General features: G+C 41.9%; 3 protein-coding genes across 3 annotated transcripts; all 3 read right to left on the reverse strand.

Moving 5' to 3' along the window:
• Positions 1 to 11,196: 11,196 nt before the first annotated feature.
• Positions 11,197 to 11,688, reverse strand: LOC121977269 (secreted RxLR effector protein 161-like). The gene has a single exon (XM_042529855.1). The coding sequence runs from the start codon at positions 11,686 to 11,688 to the stop codon at positions 11,197 to 11,199; it is 492 nt and encodes a 163-aa protein (XP_042385789.1).
• Positions 11,689 to 16,902: 5,214 nt separating this feature from the next.
• LOC121977270 lies at positions 16,903 to 18,452 on the reverse strand. The gene is made up of 2 exons (XM_042529856.1): positions 17,383 to 18,452; positions 16,903 to 17,071 (listed from the first exon to the last, which is right to left on the reverse strand). The coding sequence occupies exons 1-2, from the start codon at positions 18,450 to 18,452 to the stop codon at positions 16,903 to 16,905; spliced, it is 1,239 nt and encodes a 412-aa protein (XP_042385790.1).
• A 1,464-nt stretch (positions 18,453 to 19,916) lies between these two features.
• LOC121977271 (polygalacturonase ADPG1-like) lies at positions 19,917 to 21,823 on the reverse strand. The gene is made up of 9 exons (XM_042529857.1): positions 21,686 to 21,823; positions 21,460 to 21,594; positions 21,232 to 21,381; positions 21,099 to 21,122; positions 20,797 to 21,004; positions 20,636 to 20,717; positions 20,441 to 20,549; positions 20,261 to 20,374; positions 19,917 to 20,150 (listed from the first exon to the last, which is right to left on the reverse strand). Exons 1-9 carry the CDS (start codon positions 21,821 to 21,823, stop codon positions 19,917 to 19,919), a joined length of 1,194 nt encoding a protein of 397 aa, XP_042385791.1.
• Positions 21,824 to 27,678: the final 5,855 nt, after the last annotated feature.

Consider the following 27,678-nt stretch of genomic DNA (forward strand, 5'->3'; position numbering starts at 1 on the left):
AGGGGATGTGACAGTCAAGAGTCAAGGGAATGTGGCAGTCAGAAGTCAAGAGAATGTGGCAGTCAAGAGTCAAGGGGACGTGACAGTCAAAAGTCAAGGAGACGTGGTATTGAATCAAGGGGGTTGTGACCCAGTTAACAAGGGGTCTGGAGTTCCAAGCCAGGAACTAAGATAGGTTACATGGGTAAAAGACCCAGATCAGGAGGTGTAAAGCCCGAAAAATTCCCGAATTTATTTTAGAAATATCCTATGATTTCTCTAGATTTTTAGGATATTTTTACATAATTTTTGGAGTACCGGAAGTAGCAAAAACAAATAGGTCGTAAAATAGCTTAGGCGGGAATCGAACCCGAGACCTATGGTGTAAGGGATAATGCTAGTAACGAGTTGAACCCAGCAGGGACGTGCTGAAAGAAGAGGGAATCAATTATATTTATAATTGATTTTGGATGAATTAATTAGTAAATATAAATAAGGATTTAAGTGAGAAGTTTAGATTATTTTCTCACCGTAGCTTTTCCTCACCTGAAACCTAAAACCGCCGCACCTCTCCTCTTCCCCTCTTCCTCACGCACGGCACACACCAAGCCAAGGGTCAAGGGAACATCTTCTGGCGACGACTCCAACACGAAAAAGGTTCTTCTCCGTGAGAGGAACGCGAGGACATAAGCGGTTCGTCGAACGGAGCAGTTTTCCGGAAAACCTAGCGGTTAGAATCGTAAGAAAACCTTACGATTGAGGTAAGAAACCCCTCACCTGTAGTATAATTGCTCTCGCTTGTTAGTTTTGGCGTTAGTTCAGTAATTTTACAGTTTTTAATTTTAGGGTGTGCTTTTAGTGCACACCAAGCATTCGGTAGAATGCCCAGTTCAGAAGGATGCACTAGTAGGCGTCCTAACAACATGTAAATATATTAGAAACATTTTATTCAGTTATTTATCAGTTATTACAGCTATATGGATCAGATATCCATTGGGTAGGCTCCCACAGTAGCCTCTAGGTTCAGATAACCTAGCTCTAGGTTCAGATAACCTAGAACAGCAAAGTAAAATAAAATAGTATTCAGTATTTTACTTTTATTCAGTTGGCACTGTACTTGGATCAGATATCCATGGGCTGGACTCCCACAGTCGTCCCTAGGTTCAGATAACCTAGTAACCCTGCTGGATTCGGAACTTGCAATCCCGGGTCTCGTAGGGATGCGCGCACAGAAAGTACAATTGCCAGGGCCCCAGCAACATGTTTAGTATTTTCATCTATTATTATATATAGTTTTTTCAAATATGTAATCAGTGATGGAAACACTAACTTAGTTTCAGTTTCAGTTGATTATCTCAGTTAAGTTTCATGATTTGAGTTCATGACCAGTTAGATGTATATGCATGACCAGTTCAGTATGTATGCTTAGTTTCAGATACAGTATGCTATGCTCAGCTTGTTTGTATGCCATGATCAGTTCAGTACATGTTTGTATGCCATGCCATGTTGTCATGCTCAGTTCAGTTTTCAAATAGCATGTTTTGAAACCATACTCGCATCGTTGCATGTTTTTGTGAGGTAGATGGTTTCTTACTAAGCTCTTTAGCTTATAGGTACTACTTTTCTTATACTGCAGATACAGGTAAAAGAAAAGTGGACTAACGGAGGCTGGAGGACAATGCTATGGAGGTGTGTGTGTGCAAGGGGTTTGGAATAAAGATCCTAGGGGTCAAAACAATTCCAGTATTTACGTTGTTAGTTTGTTTATGGTTTAGTCCTTAGCTAGTTAAATGTTTTAATCCAGTAAAACTATGCACTATTCAGTTTGTTCAGTTTAGGACACATGTAGGTTAATGTTAGATTGTTTTTCATGTATCTAGAACCTATGTCTGTGAGTTGTGGTACGTTCCGATGCACGAAAGTTTTGAAATCGAAACTCGATTTCAGATCGAGTTGGATCGGTCCGACCGATCCGTTGCGATATCGAGGATCTCGGATCGGTCGACCGATCGATCTAGAGGCTTTCTGTATGCTATCTGATCGATCGTCCGACCGATCCGACCGAACAGAGCATCCGATTTCCGGTGCACGGATCGGTCCGCATCGATCAGACACACTGGATCGGTGCGGCCGATCCGACAGCTTTTCTGATCGGTCCGCACCGATCCAAAGAAATCGTAGCAAGTTTGATCGATCCGTGGATCGATCGGCAACTAGCTGGGAAGTTAGTTCGAGTTCTAGCTCGGATGAGAGGTCAAGTATCCTCCTTAGCACATGTACACCAACCGGAAAGGGTCTTGAATCCTTCCTTATAACAACATGGGTGTATCGGTTGTCGGATTAACCGAGTCGATTAGTGAAATTTTATTTTACCCGGTTTTCCGCATAGCTTGATGAGTTAATGTAGCGATCCGGCTCCAGATTAGTACCAGGAGTTGGGTCGTTAGTGGTATCGAGCAAGTTCCTTACTTCCTACACACACATCGACATTGTGCCTACGACTTCCAAGTAAGAACATCTCTCACTCAATTTTGTTTTCAGCTTTCATATCGATGATAAGTGCTTTCATGTTTGCTCTCATGTTGGTAGTTAATTAATTCATGTTTACGGTGATAGTATTTAACATGTTACGAGTAGTTAACTATAACATGATAGCCTAGTTATATATATGTGTTCTCGCTATTTAGAAAATGGTGCGAGGGCGTCCCACTAAGAAAGCATCGTGGTGAGCCCCATGAGGCGGCGGTTCGGTGCCTCCCGGACCTTACACTAGTGGCTCAGCTACGGCAGCAGTTAGCAGGAGATAGCCTCCTTAAAGGCTAACCGGCAGACTACTCCAGTACCGAACCTCACGACTCCGGTAATCACAGAGGTAGTACCAGCTCAGCTGCAGTACCAGTCCAGTGGCCCCAGTGGCAGGGGCTAAAAGAGAAGCTTACCTTATCCGGTGGCAGAGAATTAAGCCCGAGAACTTCTCGGGCACCGGCGAACCATGGGATGCTCGGGCATGGTTTAAAACACTAGAAAGCACGATGGAGCTTCTAGGCGGCAGCACGAAAAGGTGAAGTGTGCCTCATACGTTTAACAAGAGATGCACGCATGTGGTGGGAGCGGATTAAATCGAAGCCAGTAAACCAGATGACATGGGCTAACTTCGAGAAAGAATTCTTGAGGAATTCTTTCACATGCGTCACGAACCGACACTATGACGAGTTCATGAATTTCAGGGCAACCTATCAGTTGAGGAAGCCGTGAAGAAATTCAACAGTTTGGCTCGTCTGTGTCCAGAACTAGTCATTCAGAGAAGGAACGAGTACGCTTGATGTCGAAGATGCTCGGACCGAAGATCGCGATGAATGTGGTGGTGGCGTTCATAGGCCACAAACCACGGAGGAGCTAGTGAGTAGTGCTCGATCACAGAGCATTATCACAACATCATGAAGCGGGTTCCACAGAGCCCAAGGGACAAGCTAGCTCGGTACTCAGAAACAACAGGGACATAGCTCTAATTGGAAGGAAACGCAAGGCAGCGGTGACCCAAAAGGAGGACGGTGGAAACATTCCAGACATCCCAAATGTACTACTTGTGGGAAACATCATCCGTGAGTTTGCCGAAGGTACGCGAGGTTGTTTTGAATGTGGGCAGGAAGGGCACATGGCTAGCGATGCCGAACAAAACGATCTTCCTCGGCCTCGGTAGATACAAGATGGAGCTCGGCCAGCTACACGAATGTATGCGACCTTAGATGGTCCATGATCGGTCAGGCGATTAGAAGCCCCCACGGCTAACACAAATGCCAGGATTTTCACCGGAGAGGACGTAGCAAATGCCTTGACAGTTGTCACAGGTCAGATCAATATTTTACAGCATAATGCAACTGTCTTATTCGATACTGGGGCAACCCACTCTTATGTATCCAGGGCATTTGCCGAGAAATTAGCAACACCTCCAGAGTTACTCAACAGTCAGTTTCTGACAACACTACCCTCAGGAGACATTATGACATCTACGCACTGGCTCAGAGCAGTGCCAGTCATTATAGCAGACAGAGAACTTTTTGGTGATCTGATAGTGCTAGAAATGACTGACTACGATGTCATCTTTGGAATGGATTTTCTGATCAGATACGGCGCTTCTATAAAGTGCCGTAAATAGAAGGTCATATTCCAACCTGAAGCAGGAGTACAGTTTGAGTTCATAGGAAAACCAAAGAGAAAAGCCAGGAAGTTTCTCTCAGCACTGAAAGCACAGCAGCTAAATGGATTCAGGATGCATGAGATTTTTAGCAAATGTAGTCAACACCAGTCAGGACAAGAACCAACAGCTATCAGAGGTTCGAGTCGTTTGTGACTACCCAGCAGTTTTCCCTAAAGAGCTACCAGGCTTAGCCCCAGACAGGGAGATTGAATTTGAGATAGAGCTCATTCCCGGCACAAATCCAATTTCCAAGGCACCGTACCGCATGGCTCCAGCAGAACTGAAGGAACTTCAGGAGCAATTACAGGAGCTTCTTGACAAGGGTTTCATACGCCCTAGTCACTCACCATGGGGAGCACCTGTGTTTTTCGTGAAGAAGAAGGATGGAAGCATGCGCCTATGCATGAACTACCGTGCCTTGAACGGTCACAATTAAAAGCAGTACCCTCTCCCGGAATAGATGACTGTTTGACCGACTAAAGGGAGCCACGGTGTTCTCTAAAATTGACCTCGGATCAGGATATCACCAGTTAGAGTCAAGAAAGGTGATATACCTAAAACAGCTTCGGACCAGACACGGACATTATGAGTTCGTAGTCATGCCTTCGGCGTGACAAATGCTCCGCTACTTTCATGGACCTCATGAGCAGTATTCAGAGAATACTTAGACAAGTTTGTCATCGTGTTCATCGATGACATTCTTATCTATTCAGGCACTCGGGAGGACCATGCAGAGCATCCGAAGACAGTTTTGCAGATCCTTCAGCAGAACCAGCTGTACGCCATTCACGAAATGTGAATTTTGGCTGGACCAGGTAGCCTTCCTAGGTCACATCATCTCCAAGGATGGTGTTATGGTAGATCCCAACAAGATAGAAGCGGTAAGTAACGGAAGAGACCGAGGCCGGTGAAATCGAAGCTTTACGGGATTAGCAGGCTACTACAGAAATTCGTAGAGGACTTCTCGAGATAGCCTCCCCACTGACTCACCGGGAAGAACAAGAAATTTCGGTGGACAGAGGATTCAGCAAACTGAAATGGAGATTGACCAGGCTCCTATTTTAGCTATACCAGAAAACATGGACAACTCATCTACAGTGGCGCCTCTAAATTGGGATTAAGAGCAGTACTGATGCAGGGCAAGGTGATCGCTATGCCTCCGGACAACTCAAGGATTATGAGAGGAACTATCCTACTCACGACCTTGAGCTTGCAGCGATGGTGTTCGCTCTCAAGATTTGGAGACATTATTTGTACGAGATCGCTGTCAAGATATACTGATCAAAGACTTGAAATCTTTTACTCGAAGGATCCGAATATGCGACAGCACAGATGGTTAGAGCTGGTCAAGGATTATGACATAGATATCCTCTACCATCCAGGGAAAGCTAATAAGGTAGCAGACGCACTCAGCAGGAAGTCCAGTTCTACCTTATTATCTTTAGCAGCTATGTCACCACCCCTAAGGAAGGAGATTACAGCCTTTAGTCTCGAGCTTATAGTCGGACAGCTTTCCACTATGTCCTTAGCATCTACCTTGCTTGATGATATCCAGACAGCTCAGGAGCAGGATCCTGAAATCCAGAAAATCAAGCAAGGGTTAGCAGAATCAGAAAGTGGAGAGTTCAGAGTGTCCGCCAGTGGGGTAGTGTACTGTGGTGACAGACTTTGTGTTCCAGATCAGGAGGAACTACGAAAACAGATTCTAGATGAGGCTCACAGGACTCCCTATGCGATGCATCCTGGTTCCACCAAAATGTATCAGGATCTAAAGAAACGATTTTGGTGGCCTGGGATGAAGCGAGATATCGCCAGATACGTCAGCATCTGTCTAACCTGTCAGAGGGTTAAGGCAGAACATCAGCGACCAGGAGGAGTTCTGCAGCCGATCCAGATTCCAGAATGGAAGTGGGAGGATATCTCTATGGACTTCATAGTGGGATTACCCAGAACCACGAATGGTTTTGATGCCATTTGGGTAATAGTCGACAGGTTGACTAAATCAGCCCACTTCTTAGCTATCAGAATATCCTATTCCATGGAGCAATAGCTCGGTTGTATCTCAAGGAGATAGTCGGTGCATGGAGTCCCGAAACCATTATATCGATGAGACAAGAGATTTACATCACACTTCCGAAGTGTATACGATCACTATGGGCACCCGGTTAAAATTCAAGATGACTTTCCATCCTCGACGATGGTCGAGAGGTAAATCGTACTGAAGATATGCTCCGGCTTGTGCCCTAGATTTCAAGGAAGTTGGTGCAAATATATGTGAGCAGAATTTACATACAACAACAGCTATCGTGACACTATCGGCATGACACCTTATGAGGCACTCTATGGGCGGAAGTGCGGATCACCAATCTGGTATGAGTGGTGAATGAAGGAACTAGAGCTTGAGCAGATCTAGTAGCAGATACCACAGCCCATACAGATTCGCGAGAGGATAGAGACAAGACAGAGCCATCAAGAGCTATGCCGATACAGCCAGACCCTAGAGTTTTCATTGGGGATACGGTTTTCCTCGAGTAGCTCCCATGAAGGGAGTCATGCGTTTTGGGAAGAAGGGCAAGCTAGCTCCCAGATATGTGGGACCATACCTTATCACGAAGAGAGTGGGCAAAGTAGCATATGAGCTAGAGCTACCTCAGGAGATGTCAGCTGTCCACAACGTATTTCATGTCTCCATGCTGAAGAAGCATATTCCAGATGCCACCCAGGTGATTGAGCCCCAGTTGGTACAGGTCCGTGATGATCTCAGCTATGACAGTCGGCCTATTCAGATAATAGACCGAGCAGTAAAGAAATTACGGAACAAGGAAGTACCATTAGTCAAAGTCAGCTGACAAAATCACACAGCAACAGAGGCGACTTGGGAGACAAAGGCCAGCATGAGACACCCAGAATTGTTTTAAGTTCGGGGACAAACTTTTTATAAGGTATGGGGGATTGTAAAGCCCGAAAAATTCCCGAATTTATTTTAGAAATATCCTATGATTTCTCTAGATTTTTAGGATATTTTTACATAATTTTTGGAGTACCGGAAGTAGCAAAAACAAATAGGTCGCAAAATAGCTTAGGCGGGAATCGAACCCGAGACCTATGGTGTAAGGGATAATGCTAGTAACCAGTTGAACCCAGCAGGGCCGTGCTAAAAGAAGAGGGAATCAATTATATTTATAATTGATTTTGGATGAATTAATTAGTAAATATAAATAAGGATTTAAGTGAGAAGTTTAGATTATTTTCTCACCGTAGCTTTTCCTCACCCGAAACCTAAAACCGCCGCACCTCTCCTCTTCCCCTCTTCCTCATGCACGGCACACACCAAGCCAAGGGTCAAGGGAACATCTTCCGGCGATGACTCCAACATGAAAAAGGTTCTTCTCCGCGAGAGGAACGCGAGGACATAAGCGGTTCGTCGAACGGAGCAGTTTTCCGGAAAACCTAGCGGTTAGAATCGTAAGAAAACCTTACGATTGAGGTAAGAAACCCCTCACCTGTAGTATAATTACTCTCGCTTGTTAGTTTTGGCGTTAGTTCAGTAATTTTACAGTTTTCAGTTTTAGGGTGTGCTTTTAGTGCACACCAAGCATTCGGTAGAATGCCCAGTTCAGAAGGATGCACTAGTAGGCGTCCTAACAGCATGTAAATATATTAGAAACATTTTATTCAGTTATTTATCAGTTATTACAGCTATATGGATCAGATATCCATTGGGTAGACTCCCACAGTAGCCTCTAGGTTCAGATAACCTAGCTCTAGGTTCAGATAACCTAGAACAGCAAAGTAAAATAAAACAATGATTCAAGATTTTACTTTTATTCAGTTGGCACTGTACTTGGATCAGATATCCATGGGTTGGACTCCCACATCATCCCTAGGTTCAGATAACCTAGTAACCTGCTGGATTCGGAACTTGCAATCCCGGGTCTCGTAGGGATGCGCGCACAGAAAATTGTTGGGCCCAAACAGGATGTTTAGTATTTTCATCTATTATTATATATAGTTTTTCAAATATGTAATCGTGATGGAAACACTAACTTAGTTTCAATTTCAGTTGATTATCTCGATTAAGTTTCATGATTTGAGTTCATGACCGGTTAGATGTATATGCATGACCAATTCAGATGCTTAGTCTGATACAGTATGCTATGCTCAACTTGTTTGTATGCCATGATCGATTCGAAGACATGTTTGTATGTCATGCCATGTTGTCATGCTCGATTCAGTTTTCAAATAGCATGTTTTGAAACCATACTCGCATCGTTGCATGTTTTTGTGAGGTAGATGGTTTCTTACTAAGCTCTTTAGCTTATAGGTACTACTTTTCTTATACTGCAGATACAGGTAAAAGAAAAGTGGACTAACGGAGGCTGGAGGACAATGCTATGGAGGTGTGTGTGTGCAAGGGGTTTGGAATAAAGATCCTAGGGGTCGAAACAGCTTAATTCCAGTATTTACGTTGTTAGTTTGTTTATGGTTTAGTCCTTAGCTGGTTAAATGTTTTAATCCAGTAAAACTATGCACTATTCAGTTTGTTCAGTTTAGGACACATGTAGGTTAATGTTAGATTGTTTTTCATGTATCTAGAACCTATGTCTGTGAGTTGTGGTACGTTCCAGTGCCTGAAAGTTTTGAAATCAGAAACTCTGATTTCGTATCAGAGTTGGATCGGTCTGCCGACCGATCCGTTGCAGTATCAGGATCCTGGATCGGTCAGCCGACCGATCTAGAGGCATACAGTATGCTACTGTATGTTATCTGATCGGTCGTCCGACCGATCCAGCACCGAACAGAGAGCATCCAGCGTTTCCAGGTGCCTGGATCGGTCTGCAGACCGATCCAGACACACCTGGATCGGTCTGCCGACCGATCCAACCTTTTTTGGATTGGTCCGCAGACCGATCCAGCAGGGCACAGAATCGTAGCAAGTTTGATCGATCCGTGGATCGATCAGCAGCTAGCTGGGAAGTTAGTTCTGAGTTCCTAGCTCAGATGGGAGGTCAAGTATTCTCCTTAGCACATGTACATCAATCGGAAAGGGTCTTGAATCCTTCCTTATAACAGCATGGGTGTATTAGTTGTCAGATTAACCGAGTCAGTTAGTGAAATTTTATTTTACCCAGTTTTCCGCGCAGTAGCTTCAGTAGTTAATGTAGCGATCCGGCTCACAGATTAGTACCCAGGAGTTGGGTCGTTACAGGAGGTTACTATGAATGTTCGGTCGGGATGTCTAGGTCAGGGGCTCAAAAAGATTTTTCGAGTAAGAGATCCAGGTCAGGAGTACGAATGGGCGCGCTGGTTGAGGTTCTTTAGGCGAAAAACCAGGAGAATAACATCAGGAATAAGGAAGAAGGGGAAGGAACCAATTCGGTCGGGATTTACAGAGCAGGACTTTCCGGGTCAGGCTTTACAGACCGAGACTTATAGATCAGACTTTACAGACCGAGAGTTACAGATCAGGCTTTACAGACCGAGACTTACAGATCAGGATTTGCAGACCGAGACTTACAGATCATGATTTACAGACTGAGACTTACAAATCAAGATTTACAGACCGAGACTTACAGGTCAGGATTTACAGACCGAGACTTATAGGTCATGCTTTACAGACTGAGACTTACGGGTCAGGCTATGCGTGTCAGGATCTACAGAATAGGACTTATCAGTCAGGCTATGTGGGTCAGTATTTATAGAGCGAAGCTTCCAGGACAGGCCATACAATTCATGGACTAAGGCTTACAGGTCAGGATATGTCGGTCTGGATAGTTTGGTCAACCAGAGCTTCTCCCATCAAGTCAGTAGGTCACTACACGACAATTAAGTCAGAGAATCGCAACCACATGTTAGAGAATAACCACTAGGTGTCAGGGTATATTCCAATGGTCTGTGACTCATTACCAGAAGAACTTTCCTGCAACCTATAATAGGATGCCACGTGGCACTTCACCCCCAGACAATGTCTGACACCCGACATTCCCTGACATGTGCTAGAGACCAGAAGTATGCATTGTCATATAAAAAGGGGTGTCCTCTCCCTTACACAGATACGCTCTCTCACCTTTCACATCTGTCTTTTACTTTCTATAATTTTACTGTTCTTCTGGGGAAAAAGTACCTGACTTGAGCGTCGGAGGGCCTGCTTCGGAGATTTTTTCCCTAGTTCTTGGTCCCTAACGTGGAGAGTGTCTGTCTGCGTGTGCGCAAGGAACTCCCGCTTCTGGACTCTCGTCATCCCCCCTATCAATAGCTCGTGGAGCGGACCCGTGCAGCATTGCCCTTGTGGAGCGTCTTCGTTACTCTTCGTCAATGCAGTGACAACCTAGCTGACCTCTGTTTAACTCATATTCCAGACGGGATCAATCTATATGGTGACACTTTTTCTACTAAGGCGGGTTCTCCATGGGCATACTGTTGGCTTAGAATTGATGAATAGCACACTCAAAACACACAACACACAGGAATATATAAGAAGAATGGGACAAATAGAAATTTAACTTATGAAAGAAAACCTTACATCGAGATACTTTCTACATGCCTCTACGACCCTTTAAATACACCACAAATGATAAGAGCAAAGACTACGAGATACATAAAAATAGGATCGACTAACACTAGATCCATAAAAATAGGAAGACCGAGTAATAAGAAATTATCAAGAAAATAAATAAAAAATAAACTAACGACGTGGGGACTTAACCTTATCATATCTAGATTATTTTCTCACATTACTCCCCTTAATCCTGACATGGTTGTAAATCACGGACGCTGAGTAGTTGTCGCATGGTAGCTAACTTCACTCCTGGCAATGCTTTAGTTAACGCATCGGCTCGTTGTTCTCCGGTATTAACGAACTCAATCACAATCTGCCCCCTTTTAATACATTCTCTAATAAAATGAAACCTTGTATCTATATGCTTGCTTCGATCATGGAATACCGGATTCTTCATGAGAGCTATGGCAGATTTGTTGTCAACAAACAAAGTTACCGGCTTTGGCTCTACACCGGTTAATTAGCTGGCAAGGCTCCTTAACCACAAAGCATGGCAGGTCGTAGTTACGGCTGCCGTAAACTCTGCCTCACACGATGAAAGCACCGTTGTCTTCTGCTTCTGTGAATTCCATGACACTAAACTTTCATTAAAATAGAAAGTCATTTCACTTGTGCTTTTCCTCCCATCGAGATCGCCGACTAAATCACTGTCCGAGTAGCCGAATATACCAATTTCTTGGGGTCCCTTTATGTAAACAAGCCCAAAATAGATTGTACCTTTCAAATACCTGAGAATCTGTTTAACCGCCTTGTGATGAATGATTGTAGGCCTCTCCATGTATCTGCTTGCCATTCCAACAGAGTATGACAGGTCCGACTGTGTGTGTAGCAAATATCTTAGACAACCAAAAATACGTCTGTACTCCGTGGTGTCAACTGGAGTCCCTTCCAAGTCCTTATGCAACTGTGTCTTGGGTTCTATTGGATGCTTTGTGGCATTGCACTCTGCCATCTTGAACTGAGATAGAATTTTCTTGGCATAACCTGATTGTCTAAGTAAAATTCAGCTCTTCTGTTGCTCCACTTCAATCCCTAAGTAGTAGGAGAGAAGACCCAAATCACTCATCTCAAATTCTGTCATCATTTGTTGTTTGAACTTGTTGATTTTCTCTATGCTACTTCCTGTCACGATGAGATCGTTGACATACACTCCAACAAGTATACTTGCTTCTCCTTCACCTCTTGTATATACTGCATGTTCTTGAGTACATTTTTTGAAGGCAAGCTCTTCCAGACTCCTGTTCAAACATATGTTCCAAGCTCGTGGAGCTTGCCGCAGTCCATAGAGGGCCTTGGACAACCTATATACCTTATGTTTCTGATTTTGTACTTCAAACCCTTCTGGTTGAGTGACATATATTTCTTCTTCTAACTCTTCGTTAAGAAATGCTGACTTCACATCTAGATAGTGTACCTCCCAGCTTTGACTTGTCGCAAGTGCAAGAATGACTTGAATAGTGTCAAGTCTAGCGACAGGCGCAAACACTTCTTCAAAGTCGATGCCTTGTCTTCGTACATAGCCTTTAGCCACTAATCTTGCTTTATGCTTAATGACTTTCCCATTTGAATCTTTCTTCAATTTGAACACCCACTTTAGGCCGATAGGCCTGTGGCCTAATGGGAGCTCAGTTAGGTCCTAGGCATTGTTCATCTTAATAGATTTCAGCTCTTTCTCCATTGCTTCGTACCAGCAAGCCTCGGTTGCAGCTTCTTGATAACATGTCAGCTCTTCAGATATCACCATCATCACCTCACCCTCCTCTTCATCAATACCAACCACTTCCTCAGTGTTGGCGTAGATATCAACAATGGATCTAAAATGGACTAGCCCTTCATTAGATTTGGGTGAGTTTGTTATCGAAGGCGAGGAAGCTGTATGGGTGTTCGATGATGGTGTAGATGGACTTGACACTCCTACCATGGCTACTGCCGATGTTGTGATATCTTCCGCTGTGACCTCAATGTCTGCTGCAACAATCACCTCGTCGGTGCCGAATGCATCCACCACCATAAACTCTGGTACATTTTCTTCATTGTTGGCACCTGCATTCCATGTTCATTCACAATTTTCTTGAAACATCACATCTCTACTTACTTGTATCTTGCCATGCCTTGGATCAAATAGACGATGAGTTTTGCAGCCTTCCTCGACACCCAAGTATACCATGGGTGAGCTTCTGTCATCAAGTTTATGTTGGATCGAGAAGCGCTACGGGGGGGGGGGGGGGGGGAATAGCGCTGGTGGCTTTCACGCGTTTCGGAAATTTACGAGTAACTTAGTGAAATAAAATAAAACACACAAACAGAGAAGAGCACACCAAGATCTTACTTGGTTTGGAGCCTAGGCGACTCCCACTCCAAGGCCCACGCTTGTTGAACGTTTACTTTGGGCAATACTATAATAGCGCAAGATGTACAAGAGGTTATTACAAAAATAATACCAAAAAAGTATATCGAGAATAAGAATTAGAAGAGTCGCAGCTTTAGGTCGTCGGAGTCTCCTTATAGCTCAACCGGAATGTCTCGTTAGCAGCAAGTTGATGAAAGATCACGTTTTAGGTGATTATCTGGACTGCTGCTCGAACCCTCCTTAAATAGCCTGCTTGAGGCGCCTCCAAGCCTGTCTGAGGCGCCTCAAACATGAAATTATATCCCGGATCCTACGCTGCGATAAGCCTTTGCGTCGCTGCTGTTTATCCGCCTTGAGGCGCCTCTATCACACTCCAAGGCGCCTCCAAGCAGAGGTCCAAGGCGCCTCCCATGGAGGTACCTCCAGCTCCTTTTGCGCAGCTAGCTCACTTTGCACCTGAGGCGCCTCCAAGCTCCATGGAGGCGCCTCGGATACTGTTCATCCGAGGCAAACTTTGTGTTTTACTACCTGCAAGATACGTTAGTCCAAAAATACCCTGCAACATAAAGTTAGCACATAATAAACATAATAAAAAGAGTATTTGACAATCTCTGGATTGTCCGGTTCTGACTTTAGATTTCTGACTGAAAATCCTAGGTCGAACCGACACCTACTGTTCTATCTTTCGGGGAACGCACCCTTATCTACTCCACTCATGAGAGTTTATCTTTTGCTAGTTTGGTCCTCCAGACCGACTGGACTTTTGCTCGGCGCTCGAGTCTTCCGGTCTTCATGCTCGACGTCCGGTCCACGACCTGTCCAGTCTTCCACCCGGTTCGCGACACTAGGATTTTAACCTAGGGTTACCGCCCCCTAGGATTTTTGCCCGAAGACCTCAACTCGCCAAGACTTTCCGCATAGGGTTACCACCCCCTATGTGTTGGAGTGTATACTAAAAGCCTAGCTTTTGTAAACATTTATTTTTGAAATAAAAGAATCACATTGGTCAATATGTACATTTATTTGTTAAATGTAATTGTTCAATTAATTTATATAGTAGATAACATGGAGTGTGGTGTCACACTCAGAAGATCATGTTGTCGGTTCTCTATAAATTATAAACAGTTGCTCACGACTAAGATGGAAAGGAACAAACTATTAGAATAGTCGTATTGTAATTAAGTATTAGTTTATCTTGACTAATAAATTACATTGATACACTTTAAGTGTATTAAGTAGGACCATTTAGGTAAGGTCTTTTTGTACTGACTTAGTAAAAGAACTAGACTTTAGTTATTATGGAAGTGTGTGCTCTTAATCCTAATATAATAACAAGCACATATATTTAATTATTATTTCTTTGACTTATCAAAGGGTGAGGTTTAGCTCGATAAATCAATATGCCCGATAAGTTGGGAAATGATATTACTTATAGTGTGTGTTGTTGATTATAGAAGGAATATGTGTCCTAGTTATCTAGGTTGAAAATGTCTCCAAGAGGAGCTCATAAGGATTGCCATGTTAAACCCTGTAGGTGGACTTAGTCCGACATGACAATGAAGTTGAGTGGTACTACTCTTGGAGCTAGATATTAATTAAGTGAGTTGTCAGTAACTTACTTAATTAGTGGACATTCGCAATCTTAAACACAGGGAGACTAAGACACTCATAATAAGAAGGAACTCATAATGTAATTTGGGATTGGTGCGGTAGTGCGGTAATAACTCTCTTGAGGAATGAGTTATTATCGATGAACTTGAGTTGTGTGTTCAGGGCGAGCACGGGATAATCAAACTCATCGGAAGGCCAAAATCAATTTCTCCTCTAGGTCCCTGTCGTAGCCTCATTATAGCCTCAAGTCCATCCAAATGTAAGACTCTTCTTGGTGTCCAAGAAGTGGGCCGGTCCAATGCTTGATGACCAAGTAAGGGCCGGCCACATCGTCTTTATAGGGGCCGACCTTTTGCTTGGTGACCAAGCATTAAGGGGCCGACCACAATATTCAAACAAGGAGGGTTGTTTTTGAATTTTTAAAATCTTCTCTTTGTAGAAAACTATAAGTTTTAAAAGAGAGATTTTAATTTTAAAAACTTTCCTTATTTGAATTTGGCCACATGTTTTAATAGAGAGTTTTAAAAGTTTTAAAACTTTCCTTTTTTAACCATCCTCATGATTTAAGGAAAAAAAGGAAGATAAGTTTTAAAATTAAAATTTTCTATCATCATGTTAAAAAAGAAAATTTTATAAGAGAAGTTTTAAATTTTAAAACTTTCCTTTTTTAACTCCTACTTTAGGAAAGAGAGCTTGTAAAATTTTATAAGAGTTTTTCTTGTAAAATTTTATAAAAATATATTTCCTTTTTCCCCTTGATGAGGTGGTCGACCACCTTGCTTGGTGCCCAAGCAAGTGGCCGACCATATTAAATTAATTAAAATCATCACAAAATTAAAATTGGTGATTGATTCAATCAAGAGGAAAGAAAAGAAAAAATAAAAAGGAAAAAGGAAAAACTCTTGGATAATTTTATTTTTTGTAAAAAGTTTTTCTATTTGCCTTGGACAAGTAATATAAAAGAAGGGGTGAGGGGGCTTCATGAGATACAACTCTTATTCTTTGGTTTGGAGACTCTCTTGGTGGCCGACTCCTCTCTTCTCCCTTTGCTCTCTTTTCTATTGTGGTGGTGGTGGCCGAATATTACAAGGAGGAGAAACTCTTTTGGATGGTGTTCATCTTGGAGGATCGTCGCCCACACGACGTCCAAGGTGAGGCGAGGAATACGGCAGAAGATCTTGAGGCCATTAGCTTACAAAGAGAAGGTATAACTAGTAATTTTCTTCCGCATCATACTAATTATTTTCTTTGTAAGAATTCTAAATACAAGAGGCAATTAGATCTAGTTTTTTGAATTTGTGTTTTCTTCTTTTTCAAATTTGTGATTCGATTGTTCTTTTTGGTTAACCCAGAGTTATTTAAGGAAATTAAATATTAGCTTTCCTTAAAAGACTTTGACTAGGCGGTGGTGGTTGCTCCCATATCCAAGAAGGCCATGTGCCTCGCCAGGCAGTCCTGGAAGTCAATTTTAGAAATTAATATTTAATGGAATTAATAACATAGGTGGATTTGAATCAATAGTATTAAGTTCCGCTTGCGATTCAAATCTAAACCATTAAGAACAGATAAGTTTAATTTCAAATCATTGATGTTAAGTTCCGTCTGCGATTCCTAATTTAACTTCTAAAGAACACAATAGGTTATTTAAGGAAAGGTTCGACACTTGTACAAAAATTTTTGTACAGTGGAACCGGTACGTTTTCCTATGATTAACCAACACTATGACCTAGGGTTACCGCCCCCTAGGGTTTTCCACTTGCCTAACCGCAGCTAGGACTTTTGCCTAAGTACACTTAGGACTTTTCCTACAATGCTCATTCAACATATTAGTAAACAAAACACTTTAACTTTGAACCCTTTGACATAATCAAAATATAGATTCGATCGTCGGATGCTTCCTGCACCAACAGTTTCTTGAGGTGAGAGGCTATATTTTTCACATATGCAATATAACCGAACACTCTCAAGTGGGTGAGATGTGACTTTCTTTCCATCCAAGCTTCAAATGGCGTGCGCTCTCCTTGCGCCTTAGTTGGGAGACGATTTAACAGATAGACAGCATGCTTAACTGCCTCTCCCCAGAACTTTGCCGGCATATGTGTACCCTTGAGGAGAGATCTTGCCATGGCCATCACGGTGCGATTATGACGCTCCACAACACCATTTTATTGGGGGTGTGTAGGGAGCTATGAGATGTCGCTCGATTCATTCATTTTCACAGAACTGAGTGAACTCCGTGGATAGAAACTCGCCGCCCCGGTCTGTCCGGAGTGTTTTGATCTTGTATTTAGTCTTGTTCTCCATCAAGAATTTGAACTTCTTGAATGCTTGGAATGCATCATTCTTTGCTGCCAATATAAACACCCACATCCACCTTGTGAAATCATCAACAATCAGAAGGAAGTACTTGTTATCGGTTAGTGTACACGATGAGATTGACCCGTAAATATCAGCATGGAGAAGTTCCAACGGTTTCTCCGCTCTACAGTTTGCTTGGCATGGGAATGGAGACCTTGCATGCTTGGCGATCACACACACCTCGCAAAGCTTGTTCAGCTGGGGCAATGGAGGCACATCAACCGCCAATTTCTTCTCCCCTAACACCTTCAAGTCATGGAAATTGACATGTCCGAGCCTTGTATGTCATAACCAGGTTGGGTCTTCTAGGCTTGCTAGAAGACATACTTGAATGTCTTCAAGGTTATCTTGTACAAGCAATTTTGTGTTCTCTTTACCAGCATCAAGAGCTTCCCGCTCCTATCAATCACCTTCATGGTATCTCTTTCCATGTGCACCTCATTCCCAGTTTTTGCCAATTGACCGAGACTTATGATATTACTACAAAGTTTTATAATGTAGTATATCTCGTGGAGAGCCTTCCGATCGTCGTTCTTGCATTCGAACACAATCGTCCCCTTGCCCATAATCTCAATGATTGATCCATCGCCAAACCTCACCCTCCCGGTGATGGTTTCATCTAGTTCTTGAAACTTCTCGTGATGGCCAGTCATGTGGTTACTGGCACCGTTATCAAGGTACCAAACGTCTTTATCTCCTTTATTAACGTCGCGGTACATCTTCGGTAACAACCTATCTTCACTGAGCAGAATGGTATCCTGCCGCTCACGCCTAGTGTCAGGCTCCTCATGGGACACGATCATCATCAGTGATAGCTCTTCATCGGTGGCGCAAGTGAGGTGAGACTCATCATCACGATGCTTGTTGTAGCATTCAGACGCATAATGCCCCATTTTCTCACAATTGAAACACTTTATACAGCTCTTATCACGAGTGCCTCTGCCATTGCTACTAGTGCCTCCTGCACTGTCTTGGCTTGGCGTACCACGACTACGATCGCGCCCCCACCCACGCCCACACCATTTGCCACGACTAGGGCTGCTGGACCCATGACCCTTGCCTCCTGACGAAGTGTCCACGTTGCTCCCCTTCTGTCGCATTTGCCATTCGGCATGAGTAAATAGGAGCTCACCTTTAGTGTCATTGGTGTTTCCGCGTAATCGTAGTGTTCGTTCCTCGTACGCCTTCAGTCGCCCAATAGTCTCCTCAAATGGTATCATCTCAAGATCGTGAAAATGTGCAATACTGGCAATAATAGGGAAGAACTTATCAGGGATCGAATCAAGCAGCTTCTTTACCAAAGAAGAATCTTCAAGCGTGGCACCAAGAGTGGAGAACTTGCTGCTCATGGCGCTGAGTTTGCTAGCAAACTCATCAATTGTCTCGGTCTCCTTCATCCGGAGGGCGTCAAACTCGCTCTTCAACGTTTGTACGCGTGCCTTCTTCACCTGATCACTACCAAGGTACCTCGTCTTGAGGCTGTCCTAGACTTCCTTCGCCGTCTTCTTTTTTACAATCTGGAGAAGGATGTCTCCGGGGATACATTGCAAGATGTATGTACGCGCCTTTTTGTCCTTCTTTATATCTACTTGGGCTCCTTTCGCTATCTCCACCACCTCCCAGACTCCCTGGGCATCAAGAATCGCCTCTGTCTTTATTGCCCACATAGTGTAATTATGAGGGCTTAGCATCGGATAGGGAAATGGTACTCCGCCGTTCTCCTTCGCAGCAACTTGTGGGATGCCAGACATTTTTGTGGAATCGTGGATTTTTGGATATTCTATATTACCAAAGCTCTGATACCAGATGTTGGCTTAGAATCGATGAATAACACACCCAAAGCACACTAACACACAGGAATATATAAGAAGAATGAGACAAATAGAAATTTAACTTATGAAAGAAAATCTTACATCGAGATACTTTCTACACGCCTTTATGACGTTTTAAATACACCACAAATGATAAGAGCAAAGATCCATAAAAATAGGATCGGCTAACACTAGATCCATAAAAATAGGAAGACCGAGTAATAAAAAATTATCAAGAAAATAAATAAAAAAAATAAACTAATGATGTGGGAACTTAATTTTATCATGTCTAGATTATTTTCTCACACATACGATTCAGATGAACAGACAGGATCCATCAAAAGTTCTAGAGGAAAAACCTCTTGTGCTGATGAAAATGAAAATGGAAGTTCGGCAGAAGACGATAGTGATGATCTCTTTGGTTGATGCTCGATGATGTTGATGACAGAACCTTTGTCTGTGGGACCCTGATGTTCAGTTTTTCAGTGCTGTTTCTTCTTGAAACGTTAGAGAATCCCAGGAGTCGAATGGCTTGGAAGTTTTGGGAGAGATGCAAGAAATATATATCTTCTTGCCCACATTTGACAAATTCAAGAAGCGTTGTTCCAGATAGATAGTGCTCTTCTATTCTTGGATTCTAGGAGGCACAATGTGTGAATTGCAGTATATACTTTTAGCCATTTCTAAATGTCAATTTTTTTTGTTACTTCACCTTCAACAATAATATACAATGTCTCAAGACTTTGTTTTTCCTGTTCTTGAGCTCAGTAGTCTTTTGCTTCTCTTACCTTTGACCTTTTTGTCAACAATTATCTACATAGTTGTGTTTATCAATTTGATGAAGACTATTGTTAGTGACACAGCATTGTATAACATAATTTCTGTTGATGGTAGCCAGGTGTCTATATTAACTTAAGAACTTTGATAACTTCATTCTGTTGACGAATTTATCTTTATTAATTTTAAAACAAAGGGGAAGGAGGTACAGTCAATGGCAGCGGACAAAATCCCGCTAGCTCATTGATCGATCGATCTACAACTTAATAAGCTTCAATAGCTCAAGCAAGGGACGTCAGGCTTGACCACTTTGGCTTTTTTTCCATGCGCATTGAAACAGAAAGCCTGAGCTTGCTCCCCTGGCACTGCATTCCTTATATCAACGTCCTCCATCACCACGTCGTGGCAACCACTGCTCTGGCTGCACTCCAAGCGGATCGCCATGTCATTCGCCGACGTCCCTTTCACTCCGATGAACTTCACGTCGCTCACTTGAACAGCCGACGTCTTTGACGATGCACACATATATCGAATCCAACAAGGAACCAAAACAAAAGAATTAATTATCGAGCAAGCAAAAACCCAGCTGAAATATAAGAGCAAGCAGATGCAGTTACCTCATTCTTACAGCCGCCGCGAGGGCAGTAGAACTGGTCTATTATGATGGGGTTCCTCACTTCCGTCAAGCTAATATTTCTGAACGATATGTCCCTCGCAAACCCAGTTGCCCCCTACAAGCAAACAATATTAATTAATTAAGATATCGAACAGAAGGGAATTAAAGCCTGCCTTCCTACCTGCCATGTCTTGATCCTGACTCCATTGTCAGTCCGTACGATCGTGGAGTCGGAGACATGGATGCCTTCAGCTGTCGCATAGCTTTTTTCTATCCCCAGGCTTCCAATGCTAAGATATGATTACCATTTCAAGTTTATTTATGCCTTTAATTAGCAGATAAATAAAGGATTTAATTAATTATATAATTAATCAACCTTAATCCGTGGCCAGGACCGCATCTTATGCGGCTGATGTTCACATCCTTAGCGCCACTGCTTACAGATACGCAGTCATCGCCTGCACATAATTATTATATGCGCGCGCGTGTTAATTAGCTAGATCGACTGACGTAACGTAACTCGATCGGAGGACTTACCGGTGCTGATCTGGCAGTCGCTGATGATGACGTGGCGGCTCCGCTCGACGTGGATGCCGTCGGTGTTGGGGCTCTCGGCGGGGGCGGTGATTTTCAGATTTGAGATCCTGACGCCGACGCTCATCCCGACGGCGACGTGCATCATGGCGCTGTTTTTGAAGCTCAACCCCAAAACCTGCGCCTTCGTGACGTGCAGCAACGCAAGAGACTGCACCCGTGCATCGTAATCAATCATATTGAATATTGATCGATCGTGATCAAATATTTTAGCAGGAAATACAAGCGCGCGTTTATCGACTTACATTTGCAGCGAGAAATGCGCACGTCTGCAAGTGAACAAATTCGCAAGGTGAGAATATTTTTCAGATAATTAATGCAGAATTTTTTTGGAAATGTTTGATAGATAGATAGATATCTAGCTAGCTTTCTACGTGCCTTTGCCTCTTTGCATGCCCACCAGGAGGCCCCTTGGCCGTCGATTTCGCCGGCGCCGGCGACGGTTATGCCGTTGAGGTTAATGAACACTAGCCAGTTATTATCATCATCCGACCACACTTCATCAACCCGTTTAAGATTTCCATCGACCTGAGAAAAAAATATATATATATATGAAAACATAATGAGAATTAAATGGGTATACGGTATGACGGATCACTGACGTACCTGAACCCTAACGTAATGATTACACGGTCCTCTGAATTTGGTCAGTCCCAACAGATACACTTTCCCTCCAGGAATAAGCAGGGTCGATGCTTCTTTGCTGTTTAAGCACACTGCACGCCATGCATTCGTAAACGCCTGTGAAGATGAGACAATATTAAATACATATTCATTTGTATATTATTGATAGAATTAAGAAATAAAAAATATATATATAATTATAAAATACTTGAGTATCATCGGTGATGCCATCTCCTTTGGCTCCATAGTCTGTCACCCTGTACGTTGCTGCCAGAGTTCCAGCAACAAATGAAGTGAGAAGAAGAAGAAGAAGAATAGAAGTACGTAGACTTCTCTGATTGATCATGGTGAGTGCTTCCTTTGCAGCTTGGATTATGGATAATCAACCTGATGGTGGTGTTACTTATTGTACATGGGGTTAAAGAGTCTGAGTGAACATGCATGGAAATTAATGGAAGATTAATTACATATATTCGTACTATTATAGTGTAATTAACACTTGTACTCCTTGTGTATATTAATTTGAAATAATAAATTTTATTGATCAATATGACCAATTAGAAATCTCTATCTTCTATTTATAATGCATACATATATATGTCTGTAATTAATATATATATATATAATATTATTAAAATGTCCATATATATATATATATATGTATGTATATATTATGGTTGGCACCATTTAGCACTATCCAATTTAAAAATTATAAAAGAATATTTTTTATATGTATATTCAAGAGTTTAACTCGTATTCCAAATTTACCAAACTCCTAAAATACTCATGGTTTTAATATTCTTTCATTTACGTCTCCCAGTATATATGGCTAGAAAATTATAATAAGTCATAATTCATTTCAGTTTCTTGGTAGATATAGTTGGCTATAAAAATATTCTTGCAGGATTTTCCTTTTTTTCATATTACATATTTAAATTGTCTAGAGAATTAATTACAAGAATATTACAATATCTATATATCTATATGATCTGTCCGAAAATGGGAAGATGGAAGCTGGGAATGTGGTAATTTTATTGACCGACTGTGGATCTCACTTAGCTCTACAAAATAAGTAATGTCAATGCCGAGCTAAGGAAGAGATCCCCGCGTTGACCCTCCGACGCTCAAGTCAGTCACCGACAATGTAGAGAAAGCGGAGCAATAATAGAACTCAAGAATATCGCATACCTCCGCCGGTCATAGACCCTCCTTTATAAAGAGTCTTGGTGGACGACATACACGCTTCTCGAGGTATAGACATGCTCTCTAATATGTCCTATGAAAGAATCTATCAGGAAAGTATCTCTGACATCATACCTTAATAGTGCATACATATCTCTGACAAGACAGTAGAAACTTCCGCCATACGATCCACCTGTCGACCATACCTCGTATCAGCGGCACTACCTCCCAAAAGGATGTCGAGAGATACTACAGTGGTTCCGTTGCTTGGCCAAGCAGGGTAGCTGCTCAGCTGGAACTCCGCTCAATCCACGGTCAGGTCCTGGTGCTTGGCTGAACGGGGTAGCTACTCAACCAGGAGCCCTCCACTCTGTCGACCTCGGTTTATTTTCGGTGCGGTGATTGTGTAGTAACATGGCCTCCCCATTCGGACAGGCTATCCGGTCTCTCTCGTCGTCCTGCTACTCCGTATTGAGCGTCGGCTATCTTACTTCTCATCCTGAGCTAGACTGGAGGTTTGCTCGAACATGTCTCCCGCTGGTTGGGCCCTGACTGATCCGGCCGGCCATTGCAATTATCCTCCATTCGGCCCTTTGACACCTAGGCCTTAACTACCTTGACTTTGACCTCCACCTTGGCAATTGACCCCGTGCCAGGTGGGCATCCCTCTATCACTGAAACACAAGTCTCTCCCTCAAGTCTAGTCGAAGGAGACTACAAGTTTAATTGACTGGACCAGTAAAGTCTTTAGTGGCTTCCATGGTTTCGCCGTTCAACTTTGTATTGATAGGCTAGGCCCATAACTGCCGCTCGGACCACGCATTTCAAAGAAGATTATGCCTTGGCCTTTCGGTTGTGTGATAATCCCTTATCTGTGCCCGGTCGGGACAATGAGCAACAACACTTGACTAACTTTCTCCTTTCCTTGCGCCTCTTCGGCTAACAACCTGACGTCATCCATATTTCTTGAAGACCATGTAAATCTCTGATCATTATAGTCGAGCAAGTGGTCATACCTTTTAATTAAGTCCCATTAATGACTCCCGGTGATTGAAGGCCACGTGTCCCCCTTTCTACCACCGCATGCTTGACGTGATAGGTGGATATCTGCTGGTGACGTGACAAACACCTTTTCTAATTCAACGGCTAGATCGTCTCCTAGTTTTTTGCAACCCTGGATCGAACGGCTTAGGTCGATCAGTCGCTAGGCTTATAAACCCCTGGTGCGTCGCTGTCTTTGAGCTTCCTCCGCCATGCCTCTCTTCTTCCTCTTCTCCGGCGATCTTTCCCATAACACCGTGCATTTTGCATGCCACGTTAGTGTGGACGTATACAAAATCAACATTTGTAAGAGGAGGGTTTTCACCCATTAACTATCTTGTCAACGTAACTTTATGACAAATAAAATTATCTCAAACACCGTTAATTTTGTATGCCACGTTAGTGTGGACGTATACAAAATCAATCATTTGTAAGAGGGGTTTTAACCCTTTAATTTTATTATCTTGTCAACCTAGTTTTATGACAAATTAATAGTTGGTTTTATTTGGTCACACAAATAATATCAGTGACTCCGATGGGGAGGATACTATTAGATATGTCTAAGTGTATACCATTACTTGACACTAAGTCCATTAATAAGATTATGCCCCTTCCGTTGGGGAAGATCACACGCTCTTAATTAACTTCCTATAGTCATCCAAAAATGGAAGTCTGTTCTAGTGATCTGCAAACTAGCTCATCCGTTATGGAGGAAGACACTCAGAGCCAACGCGCAAGCTTGTTTGCATCACTTACAAACCAGTAATGGAGACCACGGGATTTACTTAAAAATCCCTCTCCCACTTAGTTATTTATAAATGAGGAATTTTAACTATGCTAGCCTACTAAACTTGTAAACTAACATGCACACACAGCACAGTATAAAAAGCAATAAATAGAAAATCTAATTTTCAACTATTATGGCTTTAATCTTTAGTTGTCCTCTGTGTGTTGTCATCCCAAGCTACTGCCATATTTGGCCATTGCCTCCGGGTCTAGCTGTCGCATCCATCTTGCTCCTAGTTCCGCTGTGCCTCTGGTCCATAGAAGGTTCCACGCTTTGCAAGATTCGATCCACGACATAAATAGAATTTTACATTTTGATCCTATATTCCATAAAAGGAATGTACATGTATCTAGATCAAAAATAAAATCCTAATAAAAATAAATACAGCTCCTGCTGTATTTTATAATACAATCATGCACACACAATAAAATGCCCTTGACATGTCCAAGGGTCCAATCACACACATAATAACTATAAGCCATAATAGTTGGATCCTGCATCCACAAAGTTAGCACATCCTACTATTATCCTGCCTAAATTATGTATGACATGTGCATAATTAGACTAAATACCAAATACACAGAGGCAAAACCCTAGCTCTGATACCAATTGTTGGTTGCTACTCGGAAAACCTAGAGGTTCCACTGTACAAAAATTTTGTACAAAGGTCTGAACCTTTTCCTAGCTACCATGTGTTCTTTTAAATTAAATTTTGGATCGCCTGCGGAACTTAACACGTTTGATCCAAAACTTAATCTATTTGTTCTTTTAGGTTTTGACTTGGATCTCCTGCGGAACTTAACACGTTTGACCCAAGTCTCCTTAAGTTATTAATTCCATTAAATATTAATTTCCATAAAAGGTTCCCAGTACTGACGTGGCGAGGCACATGGCCTTCTTGGATATGGGAGCAACCACCACCGACTAGACAAAACCTTTAATAGAAAGCTAATATTTAATTTCCTAAAATAACTTTAGGTTAACCAAAGAGAATAATCAAATCACAAGGAAAAGAAAGAAACAAAAGAACACAACTTCGAAAAACCATATTCGAAACACTAGAACGTAAGCCTCTTGTATTTGGTATTATTTCCAAAAATAACTAGTATGATGCGGAAAGAAAAATTACTAGTTATACCTTTTAGAAAAACCTCTTGATCTTCTACCGTATTCCTCTTCTTATCCCGGACGTCGTGTGGGCGACGATCTTCCGAGACGAGAACCACCACGCACCTTCTTCTTCTCCAAGCAAGGTTCGGCCACAAGAAGAACCACCTCCAAGGAAGAAGAACTTGATCACCACCAATACTCCAAGGGATCTTCAAGATGAGGCTTCCTCCTCTTCTTCTTCTCCTTCCTAGGTCCGGCCACCAACAAGAGCTCCAAGAGATGTATGGTTCGGCCACCAAAAGAGAAGAAAGGAGAAAGGCTAGGGCCGGCCACAAGAAGAAGAAAAGAGGGAGAGAAAAATAGAATAGATTCGTTAGCTTTGAAGCCTCCTCTACCCCCTCTTTTATAATCCTTGGTCTTGGCAAATAAGGAAAATTTAATAAAAACTTCCTTAATTCTTTTGCCATGAAAAGGAAAAATTTATTTAATCAAAAATAATTTTCCTTCTCCAATTTATTTGGCCGGCCACACCATAGAATTTCCAAGCAAATAAAATTTTAAACATCAATTAAAACTTCCTTATTTGCTTCCGGAAATTTATAAAAATTTCTCAATAATTTTTATCCCTTCATGATTGGTTTATAAAAAGGAAATTTAATAAATTAAAATCTTTCTTTTAAACATGTGGATAAAAAGAAAGTTATCTCTAAAAATTAAAATCTCTTTTAATCTACAAATAAGGAAAGATATCAAATCTTTTCTTAATCTCTTGTAGAAACTTATAAAAGAGAATATTTAATTTTTAAACTTTCTTTTAAATCATGAACATGTTTTAAAAGGAAAGTTTTCTTAAAATTTAAAATCCTCCTTTAATCAACAAATAAGGAAAGATTTCAAATTTTAAACTCTCTTTTAAACATATAGATGATTTACAAATAAGGAAAGTTTTTACCAAAAATTAAAACCATCCTTTTAAACTACAAATAAGGAAAGAGATTAATCTCTTCTCTTAATCTTTTGTAGAAAGCTATAAAAGGAAATTTTTAATTTTTAAACTCTCTTTTAAAAACATGATATCCACATAAGAAATAATTTTAATAAAAATCCTTTTTAATATTCTAGTGGCCGGCCACCTAAGCTTGGGACCCAAGCTGGCCACCAACTTAACTCATCCACTTGGTCTTGGCGGCCCTAGCTTGGGTTCCAAGCTAGCTTGGCCGGCCCCATTAGATGGGTAAGAAGGTGGGTATATGGTGGGTATAAATCTCTATATACTAGAGGCTACGATAGGGACCGAGAGGAGGAATTGGTTTTGGTCTCCGATAAAATTAAGCATCCCGTGTTCGCCCAACACACAACTTAATTTTATCAATAATAATTCATTCCACTAGAGAACTATTATTGAACTACGCACCAATCCCAAATTACATTTTGGGCTCCTTCTTATTATGAGTGTGTTAGTCTCCCTGTGTTTAAGATAACAAATGTCCACTAATTAAGTAAGTTACTGACAACTCACTTAATTAATATCTAGCTCCAAGAGTAGTACCACTCAACTTCATCGTCATGTCGGACTAAGTCCACCTGCAGGGTTTAACATGACAATCCTTATGAGCTCCTCTTGGGGACATTCTCAACCTAGATTACTAGGACACAGTTTCCTTCTATAATCAACAACACACACTATAAGTGATATCATTTCCCAACTTATCGGGCTTATTGATTCATCGAACTAAATCTCACCCATTGATAAATTAAAGAAATCAATATCAAATATATGTGCTTGTTATTATATTAGGATTAAGAGTACACACTTCCATAATAACCGAGGTCTTTGTTTCTTTATAAAATCAGTATAAAAGAAACGACCTCAAATGGTCCTACTCAATACACTCTAAGTGTACTAGTGTAATTATACAGTCAAGATAAACTGATACCTAATTACACTACGACCTTCTAATGGTTTGTTCCTTTCCATTTTGGTCGTGAGCTACTGTTTATAATTTATAAGGTACTGATAACATGATCTTCTGTGTGTGACACCACACACCATGTTATCTACAATATAAATTAATTGAACA

This window comes from Zingiber officinale, chromosome 4B (assembly GCF_018446385.1).
Source record: "Zingiber officinale cultivar Zhangliang chromosome 4B, Zo_v1.1, whole genome shotgun sequence".
In the NCBI taxonomy this organism is placed as follows: domain Eukaryota; kingdom Viridiplantae; phylum Streptophyta; class Magnoliopsida; order Zingiberales; family Zingiberaceae; genus Zingiber; species Zingiber officinale.

Coding starts and splice junctions, on each gene's coding strand:
- LOC121977270 (XM_042529856.1), bottom strand. CDS start 18,452: ATGAAGGAGACCGAGACAATTGATGAGTTTGCTAGCAAACTCAGCGCC. Junction 17,072..17,382: donor ATAACCTTGAAGACATTCAA/GTATGTCTTCTA, acceptor TGATTTCACAAG/GTGGATGTGGGTGTTTATAT.
- LOC121977271 (XM_042529857.1), bottom strand. CDS start 21,823: ATGATCAATCAGAGAAGTCTACGTACTTCTATTCTTCTTCTTCTTCTT. Junction 21,005..21,098: donor GCGCATTTCTCGCTGCAAAT/GTAAGTCGATAA, acceptor GCACGGGTGCAG/TCTCTTGCGTTGCTGCACGT. Junction 20,718..20,796: donor CGACTGCCAGATCAGCACCG/GTAAGTCCTCCG, acceptor AATTATGTGCAG/GCGATGACTGCGTATCTGTA.
- LOC121977269 (XM_042529855.1), bottom strand. CDS start 11,688: ATGGCAGAGTGCAATGCCACAAAGCATCCAATAGAACCCAAGACACAG.